Source organism: Anopheles bellator, chromosome 2, assembly GCF_943735745.2.
Source record: "Anopheles bellator chromosome 2, idAnoBellAS_SP24_06.2, whole genome shotgun sequence".
In the NCBI taxonomy this organism is placed as follows: Eukaryota; Metazoa; Arthropoda; class Insecta; order Diptera; family Culicidae; genus Anopheles; species Anopheles bellator.
Window position 1 is genome coordinate 18,737,117 of NC_071286.1, and position 23,975 is coordinate 18,761,091.

Sequence of the window (23,975 nt, forward strand, 5' to 3'; positions counted from 1 at the left end):
TGCTATCGTGTTTAATCAATTTGCCTTTAAAATAATTATAATTATAATTATGTACGCCAGTAGAAATTTAGAAACATTGTCGTAAATCGCTCGCCTAGTTAAACAAAAAGAAAAAAAGCTAATAATCTGAGGCTATTTAAGAAGCTAATCTCGTGGAAAATGTCAACCAAAAGTATTAAGAAAAGTTAACAACATGTTTATTCTGCGTATAACGAGCCGAACCTTCCTAAAAAATACGACAGGATCCATTAAGCTGTTCATAATGCGTTTCCAAATTTAAAACAAGTCTCCCCGACACATGCCGGACATGGTAATGCATGGCAATGCAAATAATCTCGAACGCGCAGACCCTTACCAATCACCATTTCGAAACGATCGATATCGAACATCGACCAATTTAAAGTTTTATTCCCCCAAATTACCATTCAACCGGTGCTCTCGCTGGCTGGCCACGAACATGTGCTCATGGCTTGGAAGCTTCCGTTGCTGGTGCACCCGGCCGATGGTCGTTCCGGAATCGAACCAAGAAGTGGCGCCGCAGGGAGTGATCAACATGGGGATCCCGCCCGCCGGGCTAAAGCCATTAGCGCGAGTAAGAAACGTGAACGTTGTTGTTGTTGTCCGGGGTTCGGGGCCCGGCGATGCCAACGGCCAACTTAAAACTGCATAACATGCCCCTTTGGGGGGCGTGGTGGCGAAGGGGCTCGGGGCCACGGGCAAACGAGCGACAATCACGACAATATGGCAGCTCATTTTAAAATGTCCCTGCAAACCACTACATAAATATTAATGCACCCACCAGCACAACACAGCACAACATCGCGCTTGATCCCGTGTTTCAGGTGAATGGCGCGATGGCTGCGAGGTCCTGGGTCCTCGGGGCTAGCAGCTAGTCGTTGCACACATACAAGCGATGCCATTTCAATAATAATGATGGCAAACCCGCCAATCACTTCTGGTCCGGGACCTGCACTCCACTATCGACCCGGGCCGGTTCGTTCGGTCGTTCAGCATTCTTCGGGACATAATGCTGAATGTCAACAACGGCAAAACAAACCGGTTGGCGAAGAAGGAAAACACTAGAACCCCGGTCCTGGACTGCCCGCCTCATCATCGCACTATTGGTCTCACAATTGCAGAGCAAATAAAGCGAACCCTTCCAGTGAACAGCGGGACCAACGGGAACGGAGGGCACCAATTTTATTGTTTCAATCGCACCCGCTGTATGTAATGCGTCTGTATGTGTGCGCAGTTTCTTGTTTTATTTTCCGAGCCCTTCGTAACGGTAAGCATTAGCATTTCAAATGATGTGCCAGTTGTAGAATTTATGAGTCCTTCGGTGACCGCCATTGGCCAGTGGTGGGTCCAGTCCGCGCCTGCCTCTGTGAGTGTTGCATCGCATAAAAATGGTGCTACAAATGCATTGCCACATAAAGTTGTACCGTAGCGAGTGTCGCCGGCGGACATAGGGTCCCCATGTCCTTCGACGCCGTGTTTCGGTATAAATAAATGTTATCCGTATGTAATGCAAATGTATAGGTGCCATCCGGCTAGGGGCGCTATCGACCGCTGTAATTCGGTGTTACCGTACCAACCGGAAGTGCCGGCAGCGGCAGGATCTCGCCTACGAATCCCACCCCGTGCGCCCATTTTTTGAATGGCAGTCAAATTACGTTGCGTAATTTGCGTGTGCTTCTAAGTGAATTATTGTTTCTTTTTGGTCGAGTCCTCCGTCTGCCCTTCACGGATCATTGTGTCTAAACAAACAGACAGACAGACAGAGAAACGGAGCGCAAGAGAGTATGTATGAGTTTGCCCTAGAAATTGGATCAAAAGTTGTTGAATGCACGAGTAGGTCGCAGCAGGGTGATCGTTCCACTATTTTGCTTACTTTCGAGGGCGAACATTTATCTTGCACTTTATCGGGTGTGCTGGGAAATGGAGAAGCCAACCGACCGCCGCTACAGCTGTGTAACGTCCAAATTTAAATCTAATGGAAATGTTGCGAAACGAATTTACGGTACGTTTGCATTTCGAATTCGGAAGCACTTTTTCCGGAGCACCGCTGAGAGAGAGATAGGGTTGTGGATGCGTTCAAGTTGAACTTTCTCCACTTCAAGCTAATGCACCGTGCAGCGGGGACAGTGTAACACAATCCCATTAAGCGTTGAGCTCGCGTACTTACTCGAGTCACGTTCGGTGGCAGGTTTTTGTAAGCCACCAAATTTAATATTCTCAATGTTTACCACAAGGGTTTACTGTTTTCTGACCGAATTTAAAATGATTTTCTAAATAGATTTTGTTCAAAATGGCGTTATTTTCTGAAATATTTTATCATTTCAAGGATCATTTCGGATCATCGAATGTCGTCACTAATTGTTGAAGTTTTTCAATTCCTTCCGGTTTCAACTTCTTCTTTCTTTAATTTCTTTTCTTTAATTTTCTTCTTCTTTCTTTTTAATTAAACTTCTTTAATCGACAAAATCAATCTGCCAATTTATTTCGTCAATTAAAGAAGTGCCAAATGTCTATACTTTGGATGAATCGAAGCTTTTCCGTCAAGCAACATTCTTTTCGGTGGATTAATTTTATGTCCAATAGTTTAGGAGCTCTAAAATTTTAGCCCGAACTTAAGATTAAGCATTAGCACAAATCATGTCATCTTATGGTACCACCTAGTCTTCTGTTGAAGCATTAGTTTTGGTTCATGAAATTGTTTGATTTTAGACTTTATATTATACTTTTCAAAATGGTTTTCAAACCTTTTCGGTAAGCAAATCCTGTAAAATCCAAGGGAATGGATTAGTTCAATCACACAGGATTTTGTGGTGTAGTAACCATGCTCTTGTAACCTTTTCGTTTTTTCGCTCACTGTTTGCATTTGCTATCAAGTTTGGTTGTGTTTAAACAAGCCATCAAAATCTGGACATTTTTCGGCTTTCCCCGAAACCGTCTTGCTCGACGACGCCAGACACATGGGTTCGCACGTATATCCTTTCGACCCGCCGGATGCAATCGAGCTGAAACTGAACACTGAGCCGGTGCGGTGCACTTACGAAGTAAGACGTTGGTTCGGTGACGATACTTATCTACCCTTGGTTTGCATTTCTGTGAGCGTACTCGAAGAGGTTTCAGCTTTTCTGTGCCCGTGGATCCTCCGGATTTCGGTTTCGAGCGTTCCAATGGGTTAGGTTGCGAAACCGTAGGGCCCATCGTAACCACTATTTAGTGGCGTTGGGGTGGCTCTTTCCCGCCCGCATGTAGTACGGTTCGCAACCCTTAGAATATTTGCATGTTTATTTTGTTAAAGGGTGCTGCTTCTCCGAAGAGCCCAACATGGTCGCAAATGTGGTGCGAGTATTCCGATCTCTTACTTGGAGATCGGACCATTTACTTTATTTGCCACTTAACGGTGGTGTGCGAATGAAAAATGTCACCCACCAAAGTATCAACCAAAATTATTGCTAGCGCTTTCGAATGCGTTTGAGACCGTCGATAGAGCGCAAGCCGTTACTATCTGGCACCGAATTCTAGCGAATCCATTAAATCCTACCGCTACCACCGTTCTACTTTCGGTGCTCCGTACGAGTCATAAAACGCTGTAAGCTTCTTGCGCCAGGGTGCATAGTGGTATTAGCACCGAAAGCTGCTGGAAAAGCGACGTCGAACGAAAAATCACTTCTGCCGCATGACCGCAATTTTGCCCCGTCCGTCGGTGGTAACACCCGTCAGGTGGTAAAAGTTGAGCCACCGAAAAACTGTATTTTTCATCATTCCAGTTTGCGTGTCCGTGTTTGCGGCGTGAATTTTATTTTCCACTATCCAACGGTCCCCAATACGCTCAATGCACGGGTGCTTTTACGACACCAACGGCAAGTGTCTCAAGCGCTCCGATTCGAATCCGTTTCGTGTCCGTTTGTTTTTTTTTTTGTTTTTCTACACTTTTCGCGACCCAGTGATGATGGCGACGACGATGCGCTGGGGCTAATCCAAAATATATGAAATCTAAGCTGTGCAATTTATTTCTTTGTGTGACAGCGGAACGGGAAAAGATATATTTATGCTTCTCGGCTGGCGTTTCAAAGTGGAGCTAAAGATTTCTTTCAACATTTGACACTTTTTCGCCTTCAATGGTTCGCTCTTCACAAGCTCCGCATGCTCTCAAGATCGGACCACAGCGTGAATTTGATGCTTTGTAACTCTGACGTGTTCTTTGTTTCGAAACATTCTTTCAAAATAGTCAGACAAGTCCACCGTTGAACGTGTCTGAAACGGTGTCTTTGCCCCAGTATTACAAAAATCAAAAGGTTTAACAAAAAATGTCATACTTTTTTAAGCAACCGATCTTTATTTTTCAATTTACTTTACATTTCCAAAGCCGAAATGGTAAACATCTTAAATTAAACAGATGCTCCCAAATATTTCGTTTTGCTTGTGATGAACCCAAGCTGTTAAAACCCCAATGTTCACCATAAAACCGCATGAATTAATTCAAAATTCTTATAGCAATATTTATGCTAGCGGTACTAACTGATTGATTTCTTTATGGGACGGGTGAGACGTCTCTTACCATGGGGTGGAATAATGATTAGTGGAAATCCGTTCATCATGTACGCAACATAAACTTCAGTTGGCTTTACCGAACTTGAGCCATTAAATGTTCATGAAATCCTTTCCGATTTTATTTCTTTCCACACAAATAACTTGCATCGGACTTGGGCGCTCTTTGTCAGAAGCTAACAGACCTAAGCAAAACTACCATTAATAACAGTGGGCAGTGGGCAAACGGTATTTGGTGGGGCGGGCCATAAATAAGACAAATCAAAACCGTTAATGACGCGACCCGTCAATTGTCACCGCCGACGACGAGCGGTTCCGCCAACGGACCGCGATGGGGCCGCTCTATGCTGCCGGTCGGTCAATTGAATGGTAATTAATTTTGCCGATTACAAAGCGATGGCCCCATGCTCGATGCTGTTCATAAATCAGCGCCAATTAGCTCGCAATCCGATACGCAATCCGTGGTCGACCGTATCGGGGTCTTGGTACGCCCGCCCAAATCGATCGATCTAGCATGACAGCGCACGAGAAGGGTAGCACTTGACGGGAGCGGCGTCGAGATTGGAGGACAGTTCGAGATCCGCTGCCAGCGATAGCGCCACGGAAAAGACGATCGATTCTAATGCTTCTAATGGGACTTTGAATGACTACGTCCGCATTCTGTGCTATCCTTTCTGTGGGGTGGCCTCTCTTGCTCGTTCCGCGAAAATAGACCCTCAGCCGGCAGGAGCTGCAGCAGCTACACATCCTACAACGTCCGTTTTATTTTCTTTCTTTCGCTGCGTGCGCTGAAAGTAGTCACCACTAATTAAGTAACTTTACCACCGACAGCGAATCCTGGGAACCGTGTTTTTTTTTTCGTTCTCCAGAACCCTAACTCGGTCGGCAGGCGCTTCGGAGGGGGGGCGCAATGCAGCGTGTGCGAGGTGGTAAATATGCTGGCCAAAAGTTCACGTCCAAGCGCTCTAGCCTCGGTCCTCATCTGTCATGGTACAATTAACTCGCATCCCTTGGCCCTACGCCTGGCACACTGCATTTAGGACTTTCGGGGTCGTTTTCTCCGACAGAGGCCCGTCCCGCACGAATGCTGCAAATGGTGTGCGGGGAAGGCTGCTGAGCAAAAGGGGCAAATCGCTATGGGCGGATCTTGGACGCCGACTTGGTCCGGTCCCACAAGTACTCACGGACCGGTGCCGCGGCACCCGACTGGTGTCAGGGTAATTGACATTACGAAAAGATCCGGCGACTTGTGTGCGGCTCCTGGTCTTGTGCCTTGCGTTTTTTTTGCCTCCGTTCCGCGTTTGTGTCCCACCGGGAGTATCATGAGACATCCTTTGGCAGATTGATCCCTTCTCGGTTTCGCTGGGCTCCGGATTCTGCAGATGTGCGCGCTGCTAATGGAGAAGGCTCTCGTTTCCATTTTTTTTCCACCCCGTTTCGCAAGCCGGGTTCGCATCGGTTGGTCTTCCGGAGCGGCGCCTTTCTTGCAATCCACAGCGGAGTGTCTGTCGGGTGCAGATTGAACCCCGATTTGATTACACTCCGGCGCCCGGACTGGAGTGCCCGGACTGCTGGGAGCGTAATTAAATTGTAGCTCCGCGTAAGAAGCTCAAATTGGCTTATAATTAAAAATTATTAAACCTCACTAGTGCGCCCGGGCTGAGATTCAAATTGTCAGGCGCCAGCCACTTCTGTGTGTCCAGGGGACCAGAGGTCCGGGACCGATGGACGAGTTCTGTCAACTTACTCTCAATTCCTCATCACAAAAGAGCATGGCGACCACTCAATTGACGCCAGATTGAACTCATGACAGTAAAGTCAAGCAATCGATCAATTAGTTCTAACTTATCTCTCTATTACGTCTCTTTTTACAGGTAAGGACCTCGGACGATAACGCAGCAGACAACCAGGGCGAAGTGACCGAAGCAAGCTGTAGCCGGTTGCAATCAGGCTTGAATTTTCCAAACACATTTACCACCGCATCCGCTGCGCAAGTAATGGCTTTCGATTGATTAGATACGTTATTTTCGGTTTCAATTTTGTTCTCATGCGCTTTTCTGCATCGCCGAGCGTCACTGTCGAGTGGCTGCCATGTGCTTAAATAGGCTTAGCGTAACTACAAAACTTCTCGAACGCCTCGAGCCGTCAATTTTGCCTCACACATATACATCCTGTTTGCATTTTACTCTTGTTCAACTAGCCAGTAACCAGCCATCAAAACATTGAATTTATCTCCAGTAGCTTCATATTGAATGGCTTACGATACTAGTATAGATGAGAAGCAGCAGCTTCACGGATTCATGCATTCAACTCGAGCTTGTTGCTTCCAGGATCTTCTGCAAGATCTTCTTCAGCTTAGCTCTGCTTCATTCTAGACCAGCCATAGCATCCATTTAAAAACATTTCTATTGAAACAATCATCTGGCGAACAATTTAAATTAGACCTGATATAAATTCAAGGTGCTTGCAAACCAGGACTGATTCCTCTTAGAAAAGAAAACCTTTCAAAAACTTATTGCACAGTACCGATCCAATCACTTATGTGGATGTGATTTATCCAACTTTTTGGCGAAATCGTGTCCACCATTTACTTTCCGAGGTTCCCGCACTGCGTTCCGCTTCGAATCTAAGTTATCCTCTCGCTTGCCATCGGATGTTTTCGATAGGCCAATTTACGTCGAATAGGCACCGTTTTGTTGAAAGATTTGTTGTCTGTTTAATAATACCTGTTTTGTAGAAGTCTTGGTCTAGAGCAATCGTTTTTCACAATCCTTTCTTGATCTCAATTTTTTATTACTCAGAAAGTTTTGAAATATGCGGAAAAGATGGAAATTTTGAATTTATCAAAGAAAAACTATAAAATGTGCTAAACAAACAAAAAATAATTAAGGCATTTTGTGTAAAGTATCAGCTTTAAAATGAAATACGATCACCCACGATCACCTTCACGAGATATCGATCACTTTCGGCATCTAGCGAGAGAATAATGAATTACTTTTTCCACAACCTTATACCAACTGAACATATTGCTCTGACGTTGCACAACTAATGATGTTTCAGCGTGTGGCTATGTCCACCCCTTATCAAAATTCAACAATCATCTAACCATTTAATTACGACCCCTATAAAGTGTGTTTGTATGGTGTGTGTACACTTCAATCTTGGACCCTTTTCCATAACGGTGGCACGGTACGTACTTTTACGGAACGATCAACAGCTGCATCGCCATCGACGGCTGAGCGAGTTGTGCACCATGATCTAAAAGATCGATCTCCTGTCCCGTGGGACGTCCTGTCGACTGACACTGTGTCTGCGTCGACCAGCAGCGACACCAGCGCTTGGTTTGGTCGGTAGCCCCCGGGCGCGGTGCCAGTGGAAACTCATTTGCATTTGCAGATTTTCCAATTTTCTACCTATTCGCTCTTTTATTAATCTTAATTTTTCGCTCCGTCGCCTTTGTGCGACCCGCATCGGCGGCGAGCGACGCGAAATTGGAGCGACTGTCTCTGGGGCCGATCTGGACAAATTGAGCTGAAAGAAACTGCCACCCGGTGCCGGCCTCTTTAATCTATCGCGCCCGGGATTCAGTCTGTGATTGAGTGTCCTTTTCGGGCTGGCCGACTGGCTACGTTGTGGAATGTGGTTTTGTTTTGAAAACTAATTATTTCAACAACCGAGTATAAACTTGACCCAGCAAAACGCCAAGAGCGGCGAACGACGCCTCGGATTTCGCCCGGTAATAACGAACCCTCACGGCACACGGCAATGGCCACACGGATAATCATTAGTGGCAGTGGCAATCGCTTGTCTAGCACAAACTGCACCGCCACCGTGCCCACTGCGTGGCGTGCAGCTTCCTTCCGTGGCCAGGACGACTATCTACCGTGGACGGGTGCGGGCGGGCTCAATTACTACAAGAATGGTAAGACCTGGTCCCCCGGGGGCAAATTCTACAACAAAAGGGGCTCTCCGTAGCCCAGTAACCCGTGTGCCGGTTTGCAGTAATAGCAACCGGCCACCGCTCGGAGCTCCTGGGGTACCATCAGCCCGGCGATGGTTGGGCCAAACAAAAAGGTGACCTCGGGAAAACTAATGAGAGCTGTCCTTCCGGGTTGCCAGGGGCCCGTAGCCTCGCTTTTCCCATTCAACGCCGCACTATCCACGAGTGGGGAAGTAACTGGCATCATCGAGCAGCAAAACATTGACGACGCTGCGGTCGACCCACAGGCCACAGTAATTGTCTTTACAGCAAGAATCTTGCCGTGGCCCCCCCGCATTCGTAGTTACGTTGCTAATAAGAACGAAATGAAACCGCACACCGGCCGTCCTGAAGTAATCGATTTTTTATTACGGAACGCCTTCAGACGCCTGACGTTCGCAACGGGGAACCGTTCCGGGCCAGGTCGGGAGTTGTGCAACTTATGCAGCCTAATGAATTACCTAATGTGGCCATGTTACGCCCAGGAAGCAGCTCGACCGACCCTCGGCATCAGTAATCGAAAAGTCCGCGCGTCTTCATTATTTACTGAACCCTGTTGCCGAGAGAAACTGAAAAATCCGACACGTTCCGATCGATCTGGTCTCCCTATCAATATTCTGCGAGCCACTACTTTATCCGGACTTCAGCCGGCTGCCAGAAATTCGGATCGTACCGTAAATCGCTAAGAGATAAGCTGAATCGGTGTCGATCGCAGGGTGCGCCTTCCGGTCGCGATGATGGATGCCACCTGAGATGAGCGGCTATACCTGGGCAAATTGTGTTGACCGCCCTCAGAAGCACCCGGGAGGAAAAAACGGCAGAAAATATGGACCGATAATTTATTCAAGAAATGTCACATCCTTCCGGTCCGGTTCGGACCGGCACCGCGCAAAAAGCACGGATGGCCCTCGGCCGACACCAGGCTTCCGGGCGTGCTCGCTGGACTGTCTGGACTTTTTCGTCCCGTTCGCCCCCGTTATCTTCGGGGCGAACCCCGATAATGATGATATCGTTCCCGACCAGCAAATGCCAGAATGTCGGATCGGATCGCTTCCGTCCGTCCGTCCGATATCGGGTATGGAAGTATGCATAATTTTATCGCCCACGTCAAGCGACGGCCGACGGAAGTCAGAGCCCGGTGCTTCCGGGTGCTTCAAAACAATTTCAATTAATCGCAAGTATTTGAGGCACGACTTCGTCCGGGACATGACACGGTGGCCGGCGGCCCCATTTTCAACCGCAACTCGGCGGTGACGGTCGCATCGATAATAGTGGCCAAATTGCGCTCCCGGATCGCCGGGCGACGAAGTTCCTGACGTACCTGTTCCTGGCCGGGCAGAAGAAGGGGAAATTGAGACGTAGCGGTCCCGGACGTAGCAGTGTGGAGCGGGTTCCGAAGAAGCCGAAGCTCATCTCACCACCATCATCATTATTGCCGAGTTAGCGATAATGGGGATTACGGCTGGATGCGGCTGTGTCAAGTGGTAGGAGTCCAGTGCGAGGGACCCCACCACGGCGGCGAGGTATGTCGGCGATAATGTGCCGCATGCTTATGCACGGCGGTGCACCCTCCATCCCGGCGGAACATTCCAAGGCCGGACGAAGAAATAGGACGCCCAAGCACCGAGAACAAAACTTCTGGGCCCGCTTCTTGTTGGGGGCATAGTTTAAGAATAATGATACCAATAATGCGCCGACCGACCGACGCGATTGAGGTGTCCTTTTCCGTGTCCCGGAGGGGGAGGTGGAGCTCGCTCGGAGCCACCAGAAGCGCAGGGGTGATGGGACACCGTCCGACTCAAGGTTCTTTTCGTCCCTTTCTGCTTCTGCTGCACATTCTTTTGCCCTCTGCACATTCCGTGCGCTTTGTGATGTTAATGCTCTTGACGTAAGCTTCTTATTGCTTCCCGAGAGTTGCCATCCCTGGGCCCTGAGCCCGGCTACTGGGGTTGTAATTGAAAGCGGTCCTCCTAGCGGTGGCTGGCACGTAAGAGGCACTTACTCTGCCTTGTTCTTATCGACCAACCTGCCAACCGGTTGCCGCTGAAGGCGAAAGCGAGTCGACGAGCAGCAAAGGATTTGCCGCCGCTAATGCTCGCTCGCGGGCGCTGCGATGGCGGCGGAAAGAGTTACTGCGCGCGCTGACTTGGGACGACATTAAGCATAATTCACCATAATTCAACTGGCGAGTGTTGGTGGCGTTTTTTTTCTTCTGTCCGTCCCCTCCTTGACTGGGGTCTCGTTCCCGGGCGGTGCTTTGCTCCCTTTCCTAGTGCCGAACCAAATTGACATCTTCGCCAGAGTCGTGGGATTTATAACTTCCTAATGAAGCAGATGGTTCCTTCGCTACGTGTTGGAGCTTCATTTTTTCGGAACGAAAACCGGAACTACAGTCGAGTACTCGACCACTCTAGACCAACGACCAAACGTTCGGTTCTATTCGATCGATTCGCTTGTAAAAGGATCCGTTGGCAGTCATACTCATTGGCATATTGGCTAGTTATAAAAGTACGCAGAATGATAAACGTGGAATTCTCAGTAAAACGAGAATGTCAGTAGAAACTGGTTCCATGTCAAAGTTGGAAACAAGAGAACGCTTTTCACAAATTATGTCCATTGTTGCAAACCACCGCATGAAGCTCCATAATTTGATGGAGCTGCCGACTTCCTTTCACGAACGGTCGGTTCACTGGCTGGGGATGGTTTTCTCGGAAACATAAGGTCATCAGTCATAACGTGTTCATAACGTGTGTGTATGTTGAAGTTTTAAAAAAAATAGACGCGTCATTCGCACGATGGTGGGCTGTAAAATGTTCGTTTTGCTTTATTCGGATGATTCGGTTGGAATGAATCTCATCGCACAAAACCGAGCTGTTTCTGTTTTGGAAACAATGATACATTCCCTGTTCGAGTTAGATGGGTTTCATTTGGTACGCTCATTCTAGATCACAGTGATTTATGTTTATTGATTTGTTTAGTCATCTAGATAAACTTACATTTGAACCTGGAACAAAATACAGAGAATCAATTAAATATATGGAACAGTTCTCCCAAAAGGACTTCATCGAACGTGCTATCATCAAGTCGACCTTCAAAAGGGTGAAATGGTTTCGGATCACGTATTACAAACGCGCCATTTTACATACTCCAATACATATTTTGCGTATTTGTTCGTTATGTAAATGTTCGTTAAATAATGCCTTGATGTTAATTGATATTGAGTCATCTATTTTAAATTGCTTGTTGTAACTTTCTTCCATCCTATCAAAATATTATTCATCGTCTCTCTGCATCGACTACCATTCATTGTAACAGTTCAAGTACTCTCATTTTTAAAGGCAAATTGAGTCCCCAGGAAACGCAATGTAAAGGCCGCAACCGCAGATGCCAAACATCCGAAACCATATTTAAATATGAATCCTAGAAAGCATCTCCTCGATAAGTCACACCTAATGAATATTAGATAAGTTTTGGCGAATTTTTATTTCATTATAAAAATGTTCGCTCGAAAAACTTTGGGAAAATTGGGAAAATTTTTGGAAATTTTCTTTTTGATATTTCCGATTTGTTGATGGTGGATGCTTCAAAATAAGCAGTTACTTGGGAGAAGATACAAATTCCAAAAACTGGCTCTTTTGTGCATAACCATCACCATGTTGCGTGTGGATATTGTTCTCAAAGTTCCAAACAACTAACCCAACCTCCAATTACGTTCCATCATCATCAAAGCAGAATGATTACTTTAAAATAATGTTCCTCAAATGTATTTCAAAAACCTCTCAGACGTTCGGTTTGGCAAACGACCGCAGACAGAAATCGGTTTCCGGACTATTTAACTCCTTGATTACGGTCACTAGTCACCCTCGATGGCCAAAGGTGGTGGCCGGTGCATGAATAGAACTGGGCGCGTGAACCACATTAAAATCCGTCCCACGACGCCACCTGGTGGTGGTGGTGGTGGTCGGTGGAATCGGAACCCAAACTTTATCCCGTTTATGACCCGTCGGTCAATTAAATTACGCTCCATCATTCCGAAAGCCGCCAAGGCGGTTGCCGCAGAGCCTCTGCCACGCGTTAATAGCGTTCCACCACAGCACACAGCAAGACGCCGGACGAGACGCGAATCCTCACGGGAAAACGTGTCACTACGAAAGTGTATCCGTCCGTTCATTCCCGAATCGCAGCTTCTCGCCAGCGTTGTGACGTAGGCCTTCCTGGGATTCCAATCAAACCTGTCCCTTCGACGCCACGCCGCTAATTCCGGCTTATGGCCGGCTCCTTCAACCGAACGGCCGATCGGCGGAAGCTCAACCCAAACGCCCGTGTAAGTAAATCATCAGAAATCCCTGCCACAATCCCCGATAATATTGCGTGGCATCCGTCACCTCCGAGCCCGACCGATCTGTCCCGTATGCCGTTGGCTCGCGGGCCACTAGGTCAGTCGGTAGCGACAGCGGTTTCCCCGCCGGGGCCCACTACTCTCGGCCATCTCGGCCATCGTCGGACCGTTCGGGTTCGGTTTCGGGTGACGCGAAGCCTCAACCGGCCGCCGGCGGCGCAGAAGTAAATCTATGGCACCATTTTCCCACTGGTGCTAATTTATTCAAACCCCCATTCAAACCCCATTCGGGGGCCCACTCGTGTAACGGCCGGGGCCCCTCTCCCGGCACCCCGTCCCAGTCCCCAGGTTCAGGACGGTGTAGTGTTCGGCGGATCTCAGGCCGGCACCTCCGATGAGTGCCGCAAGAGAGAGAGAGAGAGAGAGCCGAGAGCGAAAGAGACGCAGAGCGATGTCCTTCGTAGGAGTTTGCGCACCGGCGAACCGAGGCACTCACCCGCCAGGCGTCTCTCGAAGGGCGGAAGGACGAATCCCTCCCCGCCCCGACCGCCGGCCCGAATCCGAAGCTAATCCGATGTGGCGGCCGACGCGATTCGGTCCCGTCGGAGTCCCGTCGGCGGCGGTCGGGCCCCGGTTGGCACGTAGCCAGCGAGCTGCGCCTTCGGTCGGCGGATGCGGAAATCCCAAGCCAGAGCCATCGAGTCGCTTTGATTAGACAACAGAGCGGTTCGAACGTTCAGTTCAGTGCACACAGCGCATCAGGGCAGTACACGCGGAGCGCTGTGAGTTCGGCCACGTCGGCCAGGACAGTAGTAGCCACCAGCACCACTAGCCAAGTGGCCAGGTGTTTACGTCTGCTCGGTCCCTCTCTCCGAAAGTGCCTGTGTCCTGTGTGGGGATCGCGTGCGCCGCCCGGCCATCCTGTTGGCCGCCAGCCCGCGCCAAGTGCCACAGTGCCACCGACCTGAGCCGGTAGCTCCACGCCCGCCAGCCAACACGGCGCCCAGTGATAGCTAGTAGTTAGTGAACCAACAGCGCTTTAGAGAGAAATGAATTTTCTCGGTACGGTAGGGAACATTCGATTTTTCACGCTCTGTATCAATGTCTATCAAGTAACTGCTCCCCTCCTAGGCTAACCCGCCTCTCGCCCCACTTGTTGTCCCGTCCCGTCCCACCAGCCCCCGTGTATTGATAAACATCGATCGTACTGACTACGCTGCGGCAACTACGAAAGCGTTTTCTCAGCTCTGGCCAGCAACGGTGCTACTACTCTACTACTTACTACCTGCCAGCTTTCCCGTGTGTAAGGCTGCCTTACTGTGTGTCTCTCTCTCTCTCTCTCTGTGTCTATCTATCTGTGTGTATGTGTCTGTGTATGTATGTCTATTCTTACCCTATTGCTCGCTAGTGTGCTACCAGCCCTCCTCCAGGAGCACACACCTTTCCGAATGAAACGAATTGGTTGGTAAATTGCGGCAGACAAGCGAACTAATTGTCGCACTTTGTCGCCTGCGTCAAGGATCCCCCCACACACACGTATTGCGTGCGATCCACGGACGGGACGGTGATAGATGCGCTGTTCACGCCATGCACCTGCAGGCCACGCTGCGGGCCACAAACGTGCCGTGTCTCCGTGGTCTCCGCCTTTGCTATGCGCCAATGCGGCGTTGACGCTCCGAACCCCGTGACCCACTCGCGTGCCTATAGCGTGTGTGCCCGTGTGTGTGCTTGGAAGGGCTTTCTACCACCACCACCACCACGAGAGCTGGTCTTGACTTTCTCTTCTTGCTGCCCCCTTGGCTCCGATGTCCGAAGGGTCTGTGGCTGTCTCCCTCTTGATGTCCTTTCGCGCTTTCTCTCGCAAACACACACTCAGACCCCGATCGGCGGGGGGGGTTTAACGATCGTGGGCCAAATGGGCCGAGGGCCAACAGTGAGAGCGAGAAGGACGCGAGAAGGACAGCGCGAACGGCGTTTGCTTCATTGCGGCATACCTTACAGGCGCGCGCTCTGCGCCTAGCATACGCGGCGACCACGTCCACCACTGGCCTGCTGGCTGGCTGGCTGGCTGGCTGACCGTAGGAAAATCGATCAAATACTTCCTCGCGGTTGGCGAGGACCACGACGTGCGACACCAGGGCTTACGCAAACCTCTGTTGTGAAGTGGTTGCCACCCGAGGGACGACAGAATCTTCGGTCGGTCGGTACGTCGTTGACAAATCTGCCCACATTATCTCGCACGACAAGCCGGCTCCCAGCCCTGTGCCGTTGAACCTGCCAGCCTGCGTGCCAGTTTACCTTGGTCCGTGCCCGTGACGTGAACCCATTCGTTACAATTAGACGAATCACACTCCGTTAATTGCTGTCATCAGGCACTGACCTCCCCATTTCGGTCCCACTGGCGGCAGGACTGCAAGAAGTGTTGGGTCGGGTTGGGCAGAAAAGTTTCCTTATAATCGGAGAAGCGAAATTTTCAAAGTTCCCACGAGAAAAGTTAGTGTATTTTGTACGATTCCGCAATATGATTTCGCTCGAAAAGGTGTGTCGGTTGGACCAGCTGTCATCGAGCAGCTGTCAAATACCTGTTGCAGCGCACCTGTCATGGCGGCCCACTTTTGACAGCTAATGTCATGCTGTACCTATCGATTTGCAGGTTATATATTGATATCTGTACTGCGAAATGGCTTTACTAGAGTTTTTTAATCAATCTTCCGGAGTGATCGTTTTTTAATTACCTTCTGGACCTACCCTACTCAAAATTCCAAAACGGATTACCGAGAATCCTTTAATCTTGCCCACGGCCCACGGTGCTGGGCTCGGTGTTTTAATTAAACTCCCGCCATTCTCCTTTCCATTACCTGGTTCTCCTAGCGGCTAGTCGTTTAATTTGCGGTCCCAACGGTATCTGGGCCGCCGTCTATCTATGTGACTTTCGCCTGAGCGAATTGCGGTACGCCTCGATGTAATATCGAGTACCTGTCGTATGACGCTTCTTCCTCTGGAGGCCTTCCTTGCTGGAAGTGCTGGAAACATTCCGGTCCGGTGCGTTCTAAAGCGGATTTCTTAAAACGGAGCTGCTAATGCAATCCTGCTACAGACCCATCCTGTTTTTACGCTGTTATAGGATGGAACCAGGTGGAAAGCGGTGATGAAAAACTGTGGCTCGGTACGGCGCAAAAAGCCAATTGCATCGTTCGCCACCGTCTTGCAGAGAGCGATACAAAGAGATACACGCTTGGGCCAGAGTGGGAATTAAGATTGTACAAATGAAATCTTGTAAATTAGACCTTTTGCTGGCCAGATCCAGATCTCTGCGTTCCGTATCCCACCGGAGGGAGTTGTACTTAGCGCTCAGCGCCGGAAAGGCAGACTTGGTAAGCCTTTGAGTGAAACGATACAACTTCCAAGCCCGATTCTTCCGCGGTCGTCGAGTGCAGCGATAGAATAGGGCCAGTAGAACGACCTGCACTCACTAAGCGTCTGTTTCATTCCCATTCGCTGCAACGGACGGCCCTTTCCGAAGGATGCTCTTGGGTTCGGCAAAAGAAGTGATGCAGGCCTCGGGAAACCAAGGAATAATCCCACCGGCGATACTCATTGGGAAGCTTACGGCACATGCCGAGGCTATCGAATGGCGCTGAATAGCCTGCTTCGATTCGAGGTAAAAAAGTACCACAAAAGAAAGGATCCGTTCATTACAGACCTACTTAGCAAATGAGAAGATACGTGAGGCTGCTTTCCGCTGCCTACTAGGGATGCTGTCGGAGTGAAGACTCGCCGCCGTTGAATGCACCTCGGGGGATCATCGGTTGTGTTGTGGAGTGGGGAACCACAACAGCCCCGGGGACCAGAACGTATCTTTTGATCGAACGCCGGTTGTGGCGGTTGTCCATATGGTTCAAGAGATGCGATGCCGTTCATGCCGTTGAACTTGAAGGTTGATGAGTGTTTGCCGAGTGTCCAACCATTTCTTACGATGCTCGGCGGCCTGTCTTCGCATATAGTAAACGCTTTAAAGACTGTCTGTCTTTTGATCTGCCCCTAGCAACGTTCAGTTTCTATCGATTTCACTACCGTTCGTAGTTCGGTTCCTGTTTTGGCTTCTCCGACGGCACTCCGTTAATTAGAATACGGAAGCCAGATAGCAAATAAGGAGTCGCTGGTGGCTCGTCGGTCTTTTTAACGTATTGTAACATTTCAACGTTTCCTGGTGCTCCGGCGGACTCTCGACGCGCGTCATCTACCCGAGCAATCCATCCACCGAATCCATCCGGTGGATTATTTCCCGTCGACGCCGGTGTTCAGCGGTGTGGCTACCTTGCAGGCGCACCGCCAAAAACCGCAGCCCAACTTCTTTCTCTCTCTCTGCGAGCAAATGTGCAAATGCAAACAAGAGTTTTCCGCCTTTTTTGTGCTGGTGCTGTGGGGAAAGTTTTTGACGCTGACGATGATGGACAGGGCCGCGAAGCAAAACGGAAGTGCTACGATCGTAGACCGAAGGATGTGCCGCCGGATGTGCCGCACCGGGACCAAATGCACTCTCCGGATGGCTGTGTCTGCCACAAACGACGCCGGGCACGACGATCTGGGCGAGCATCATCATCGTCTTCCTTCCATGGCACATGGAAAATGTTCCATTTCCCGTGTTTTCTGGTAGCGTCGCGATCGATCCGTACCTGTGAACGCGGATGGCCAAACGTCAAGGATGATCCCCGTTCGACGGCGCCCGGGCTCTTTTCTCTGGAGTTGATGAGGGACAGAATGGTAAAAGCAAACTTTTTCAATTTACTTTTGTAAATTAATTGCTACAAGCGTCCGAGCGACCGAAAGTTCCAAGAAGTCGCTCCCATTCCAGGGCGGTGTGTGCGGTTGCTGTTTCTGTAAGGGTCGTGTCTCTCGTGGCATTCCCGCCGCAGCCGCCGCCACGGACGGATGATGGCGGTGATGATGATGATGGATCAGAAAGTTTTTAATTTGTCAAGATTTTTGCTGCCCCACGCTCAGTTATTAAATTCTTTTCGCTCGCCCGTGGCACGGACTCGCCTGTGGCCTGGTCGGTTCGGATTTGGTGACCCGGAAGAATTCAATCATTAAACACTGGCTCGAGATTATGTTCGCCTTTGCAGGGCACGACGAACCGAACGGTCAGGGAAACAACGTTTTTAATTGAATCTCTACATTGATTGCTGCTCTGACTGTGGCCATCGAGCCCAGTAGGTCCGAGTGGAATAGGCGGACTTGGAGAAACTAGTGGAGTGATTTAGCTTAGTAACTACGGAATAAAGCGACGTAATTCAGTTACCAGTCGTGCGGGGTGGAACGCAAAAGACACGACACAACTTCAACTTCACCGCAGATCGGGGAGAATTCAATTGTCGGCGGCGGGCCAAGAAGCCCGCTAAATGGTCATCCAATTTCTTTCGCTTCCAACAACTGCCAGCTTCATGTACACCGATGGACGGGTGCTGCTATTCGCACACAAAGTGTGCTTTCTTCAGGAAACGGAACCCTCTTTCCCTACCGGGATGCTGTGCTCCAGTTTCTTTGTGCCGGGGACGAAATTGATGGTTTCAGTGGCATTGAAAGCTCACTTTAGCACGCCCTAGCTTCATGTCCATGTGCATTCCTGTCCTCGTCTCGGTCTCCAGAGCAAAGCGAACAAAGCGCCCAGAGCACTTCCTGCCACGCAGCACTAGAGTGGTTTCAGAAGCATTCATCCACCCTCTGGTATGTGTCACCCGGGGGCCAGGGTCCGGCCATAATTGTACGATAAAAGCAAACTCGTTTCGATTACAAGGGAGGCCCCGGGAGGCTGTTAGGAGGTGATTCCACTAACTAGACTACAGCGCCCCGATCGTACACGCCGATACTCCTCAACTCGATTACCGAGAATGCACTTCCAGCAATTAGTGTGTCCAAAGAAGCGCGGAAGCTGCCAAGCGCACCAAGTGCTGAGTTCTGTGTTTTTTTGGCTCACCCAACACTACCAGCGCACTACAGTCCTGACAGCGTCAGGGTGATGTGCCACACCCTCGGACACCCATAACCCGGAATGTGCGCATGTAACATGACTCCTAGATGTCTGCCACCAGCTGTCTCAGTGGCGTCCCGTTGACGTTGTTAGTCAGACTCTCTGTGCCGAGAAGAAAAACGGCTCGGAACGGCGACGCCTTGACGCGCGGAGCTGGGAGCGGTGTTTTACATGCAAACTTGTGTCGGCCCCACTCATGTCCCGCAGCTGTGCGCAGGGGGACTCTCAGCGACACAGCGACACCGGAAGGCTTGTGGGGAATTTTAATGACTTCCATAATCGAAACGCCACCAAGGCGCGCGCCATGTTGGCGACAATGCCGTGCGCGTATGGCTCCCTATCTCTCCTTCTCTGTCTCTCTAACGGTGGTAGTCGTTTGAGTGTGAGTGATATGTGTAAGCTGCCACTCCAAAGACTCCTGCCCGACCGACACCGAGCCCACAGCGACGTTATCGTGTTGGCGAAGAAGAGCAGACTGTTTTTCAAGTAGTAGTAAAACCAGAACCCAGCACCCGGTTGGTGTCTTTTCGTAGGGTAGCCCTTCGTGTACGGGCTCCGGTGATAGCTACAAGGATTGGCCCATCGTAACACAAAACCCCTTGGTAGTAGAGCTCAGTGACAGGTGCGTGTCGTATTAGAAGATTTGGGGACGTTTGGATAGCGATCCATCCGCACACTCCCGGGGGGGGGGGGGTTTTTCCATCCTTTCCACAGTCAGTGTCAGTGTGTCAAGTGCCTAGAACGCAGGTAAGAATCCGTAAAGACTCGGCCAGTGAGAAGTGTCACTACTAGTTGGTTGACGCGCACTGCTTTGCGGTTTTGAAGTTGATCGAAAATCACACACCTCCATCACACGGAAAGCGACTGCAAATGAAAGTCAAAAGATTCTGATGCGGGCGCCACCTAGTGGGCACGTGCTCGTTTCATTCATTTCCGTTTAGTGGCTCTCTCTCATGTTTTAGTTACCAAGTTTGCTTTCTCGTTGTAGTTGCATCCTTCGATACGAAGCTTACCTAATCCATGTCTATCGTTCTATCAACCCATCTCTAGCTCTCTCGCTCTCTTTCTCTTTCTCTCTCTCAATCTATCTTGCTCTACCATAAACCGATCACTAACACACTACAAACATTGCGTTAAGTATGCCACAGTAACAAAGTAACGCAACATTTCTACCGACCACCAGGCGTCTCCATTTGGATTTTGCTTTTCCTCATTTGAATCTTTGATACTTTTGCTACATGCTTAGTAACTGTAGGTCCATTGTTTGGAGCTCTTTCGTTGCCGTAAGCATCTGGCAAGTTCTCTGTTTGTTTTCTGCTTAGCATTCTACACATTCAACACACGCTTGTCACTTTCTTCGCTCTTTCACTATCACTCGCTCTGTCTCTCTCTCTCTAATCAACTCTCTTTTCTCTAACAGTTTTTCTTCAAATACTAACCAACTTTTCTCTTCTCTTTCTCTCCCTTCTATTTCCCTTTCTTCCGGTGTTTCTTTTTGTATTAACTTGTCTTCTTGTTTTTGGGTTTTGAATTCCTGTTTTACTGTTTTGTTTTCCCACTTTTTACATATTCCGAATGTTTTGTTTCTCCGGCACCGGACTATCATTCTGTGTGTCCGTCTCACAATGATGGCCCAAATAATGACTTTCTTCAACCTAATGTACACCCTTTTCGTTCACCTTCACCTACCCGGTCCTCTCTGTGTTTTGTTTCTTTTCCCCTCACCCCCTTTTTTGCTTTGTTTTGTTGTTCCCTTTTCTTTTTCGGGTAAAACGGTACCGCTTTGTTTTGATTTTTCCACGCATTTAGGAGCTGCTGGAGGTAAGTTTCGCGAGCCAGGCTGAGGCGATCGATGAAAACGTGGGCCCGCGTCGCGTACGTACGCTACATTTCGCCGACACCGAGGCCAATTAGCTAACGTGCGCCGGTCTCACAGCATTAGTAACGGGATCGATTCCGAAAATCGGCCGTCCGATTGGTCCAACTTTTCGACTTGGCCGCCCCGCTAATGGTCCCGCGCTGAGCTCCGGGCCGGGTTGATTTATTTTTCCGGCTCGCTCCGTGCACGTGGTCGGAATGTAATGCGAGTGTTCTTCATCATCGTCATCATCGCCGAGCATCTTCGAGCACTGTGGTTCTCGAGATCTGCCGCTCCTTGGAATGCCCCCAAGATCCTCGCATGTGATGAGTTCTTCGAAAATTGGAATTTACCCACTCGACCCGACCCGGACCGGCCGGCGTTGGGAGTTAAACGCACATCGGGGGCCACCCGAACGTACATTCCTCTGTAGGAACCACATACCGTGGCGCCGGGTTTTCGGGCGCCCGGTTTTCCCGGGCTCCGTGCTGGAATGTCGGCTTCGTAACGGAATTTCCAAGATGAGCAATCAAATTGTTATTCAAACGAGAGAACGGAATGAAATTGATTAATGCCACCCGAGCCCGCTCGCCGCCATCATCACTACGATACGGCTGGTGTACGGGTCCGGGTATTTTCGATTACCGATCCGGTAATGGTGCCTAAGCTGCCAAATATCGCACCCCCGGACCACCCGGTAATGTGGTTAGTGTCCGACGCCACCGATCACGATGTGGCTTCGCTGGTCAATAAGACCCGGCTCTACATGATTCCGTTCTTTTTATGCGTGTCTTTCGGCGCCGTGTCTGAAATTGAATTATGTAAAAGGCTCCGGGGCGGCCCCGGCTGGTGGCGGCGCACTTGCTGAAGTAGTTATCAGTTCCAATGGAAGTTTCATCCTGTGCCGGGCTGGAAATTAATACAATGTTGATTAATCAAATTATGGTGCCCAGTGTGTCGTGACAGGCCAGGCCGCTGAAGGATTCCTCGTCGTTTTTGGGCACATTTTGGATTACTGACTTCCACCGGCTGTGGAGTCCCAGTTCGCCGGGCACACATTGTAGCGTCCCTGCAGTAACACCACGAAAGCGGGACAGGAAATGCTCTCGATGTGGCCGGAAATTTAATTAAAACATACACGCAGCCAGCCGGAGCGCAGCCGCAGTCGGTGTCTCCCATTAGCTGCGTGCGAGGACCCCACGGTGTCCTGTCGGACGGAAGTGAACATTTTAGCGCATCTAATTGAGTTTGTGTGCGCAAAATTTTGCAACCCGTGCGAGCGAAACTTCCTCCCCAGGGAACCAGGTGCTCGGCCCCGTGGATCGCAGTTTCGGTGGACTGAAAAATTACCGCTACGAACCAGGTTCGCGCCCATCTGCCCGTGTCGTGTCCGATCTTGGGGACAATGGTAAGATTTGGCGGACGAAACAACTGGCCCGAGCGAGGCCATAAATAACCAAGTTACGGATTATCATATACAAATTATGTAGCGTATAATAGCTTTTTAATTACATTACATGAGCCGTTGGGGCGCAGAGAGTGCCAGTGCCAGTGGTCCGTCAGGAACACGTGCCGAATGAGTTACGTTTTTATCCATCGGCTCATCGAACATCGTTTCGTCTCCGTGCTGCTGCTGCTGCGTGATGGGCAAATGATAAATGACCACGAATCGCCTATCGCACTGACGAGTGAGAGTGTCCGAGATCCTCACGAACCAACGGTAATCTTATCAGGGCAGACTTTCCATTAACTCTTCCAGGGCTCGCTCTCGCACCACGATTTTCCCGGGCGACGAATCGATTCCGGAGCTAATACGGACGACACTGACCAACAAGCAAGCCGAGACTCCCCCACCAGTCGGGGGCACATCTGGGTGCTGGCTGATAAGAAAACAATCGAAAACAACCCACCCCAGTGGGGGGGCCCCCCCCCCCCCCCCAAGTGGGTTGCTGGGTTTTGTGTCCCTGGCCCGGATGTTTTCCCGGATGAATATGTATGGCCCTCCGCCGAGGGCTGGCCTGGTCTGGCCCAATCAAGTGCCGCTCGGGTCCGACATGCTCTAATCGTTTCGATTTCTCGACCCTCGTAAAGCTTTCTCTGAAGTGATGATATGAAAATTCGTACCGGCGCGAATCGGATGAGGGTTCCCGGGGCCTTCCGGTGGCCAAGTGTCAAGTCCGACGACGACTACGACGCCGGACAAAACTCCCCGTATCCCCTTCATGTAATCTTGTAAAGCGCTTTCTTCGGTAGCGTCCTCACCCACCAGGGGCAGTTAATGAATATTTCATGTTCCAACCCCGGAAGGCGTGCATAAGCGGGGTTCGATTTCAACTACGTACGGACGTCCCGGATGTTTTCTTCTCGTGAAGGTGGAAGTGGCCCCAGTAATTTGATCCGTGCCGCCCAACAGGGGGCCCAACAGTAGCCAGAAGTGATTTAATCACCGGGTGCCACCGAAATCTGGCTGTCCATCTGTCCGTCACCTTCGGACAAGATGGGCACCCCGGGCCGGAATCGATAAGCATTCCACTTATTTTCGAGATAATGCGGAGACCCCCTTTTTCTGTACGGACCACTCGGCGGTGGATGTGAAAATTAAACACCCGCTGTTCCGGTTTAATCTTCCTGAAAGCTTTTATCGCTCCCCCCGAGCGAACTCGGACAATTGGCGCCTTTAATCCGGCGGACGGGGCGCATCCGTCCAAGACACACTCAGAAGGTTAACTATTTTGCTTGGCTCATGAATAACTACCGATGCGTACGTAATTTATGTTCCGTCCGTAAATTTTGTTTCCAGCGCCATTCCTGCGCTCCAAAGTGATGGGCAGTGATTTGTCCGTGACGCGTACCGTGTGTGGGAGAGAGGGGCGAGGGCGCTGGACCTGAGCCACACTTTAATGGCCACTTTGAAAGCAGTTCAATCAGACAAATGGGATCGGCCTGGATCGGCCCGGTTGGGTTCTGCGGCTGGCCTTCTGTTGGTATGTGTGCATTTGCATTGATGAATATTCCATGAGCGCTTCGAGTTTTCCCGGAAAGGCACCAACGTCGCCGAAGTCGATCCCAACGATTAGGCAGCTCCACCGGACGGACCCCGAACGCCAAATGATAATTGCTGTCGGTGATTAGATTTTGTGCCTCGATAAACTCGGCTCCTCGGCAGGTGAAGTGAAGTGTCCCAACACGCCTAATGTCACCTTTTCTT

The 23,975-nt window shown here is 50.0% G+C and overlaps 1 protein-coding gene across 6 annotated transcripts in view; it reads left to right on the forward strand.

Annotated features, from left to right (window-relative positions):
- The window catches only part of LOC131211593 (complexin), a 156,884-nt gene that overhangs the window by 96,161 nt on the left and 36,748 nt on the right, over nt 1-23,975 (forward strand). For 3 of the 6 annotated variants that reach the window (XM_058205133.1, XM_058205129.1, XM_058205131.1), the window contains exon 3: nt 20,719-20,730. The exons of 1 other annotated variant lie outside the window; for it this stretch is intronic. In XM_058205133.1, coding sequence (XP_058061116.1) covers nt 20,719-20,730 — 12 coding nt within the window. Of the gene's footprint in view, nt 1-13,635; nt 13,941-20,718; nt 20,731-23,975 lie in introns of those variants that run through there. 2 more of the 6 variants (XM_058205134.1, XM_058205135.1) reach the window with 1 other exon arrangement.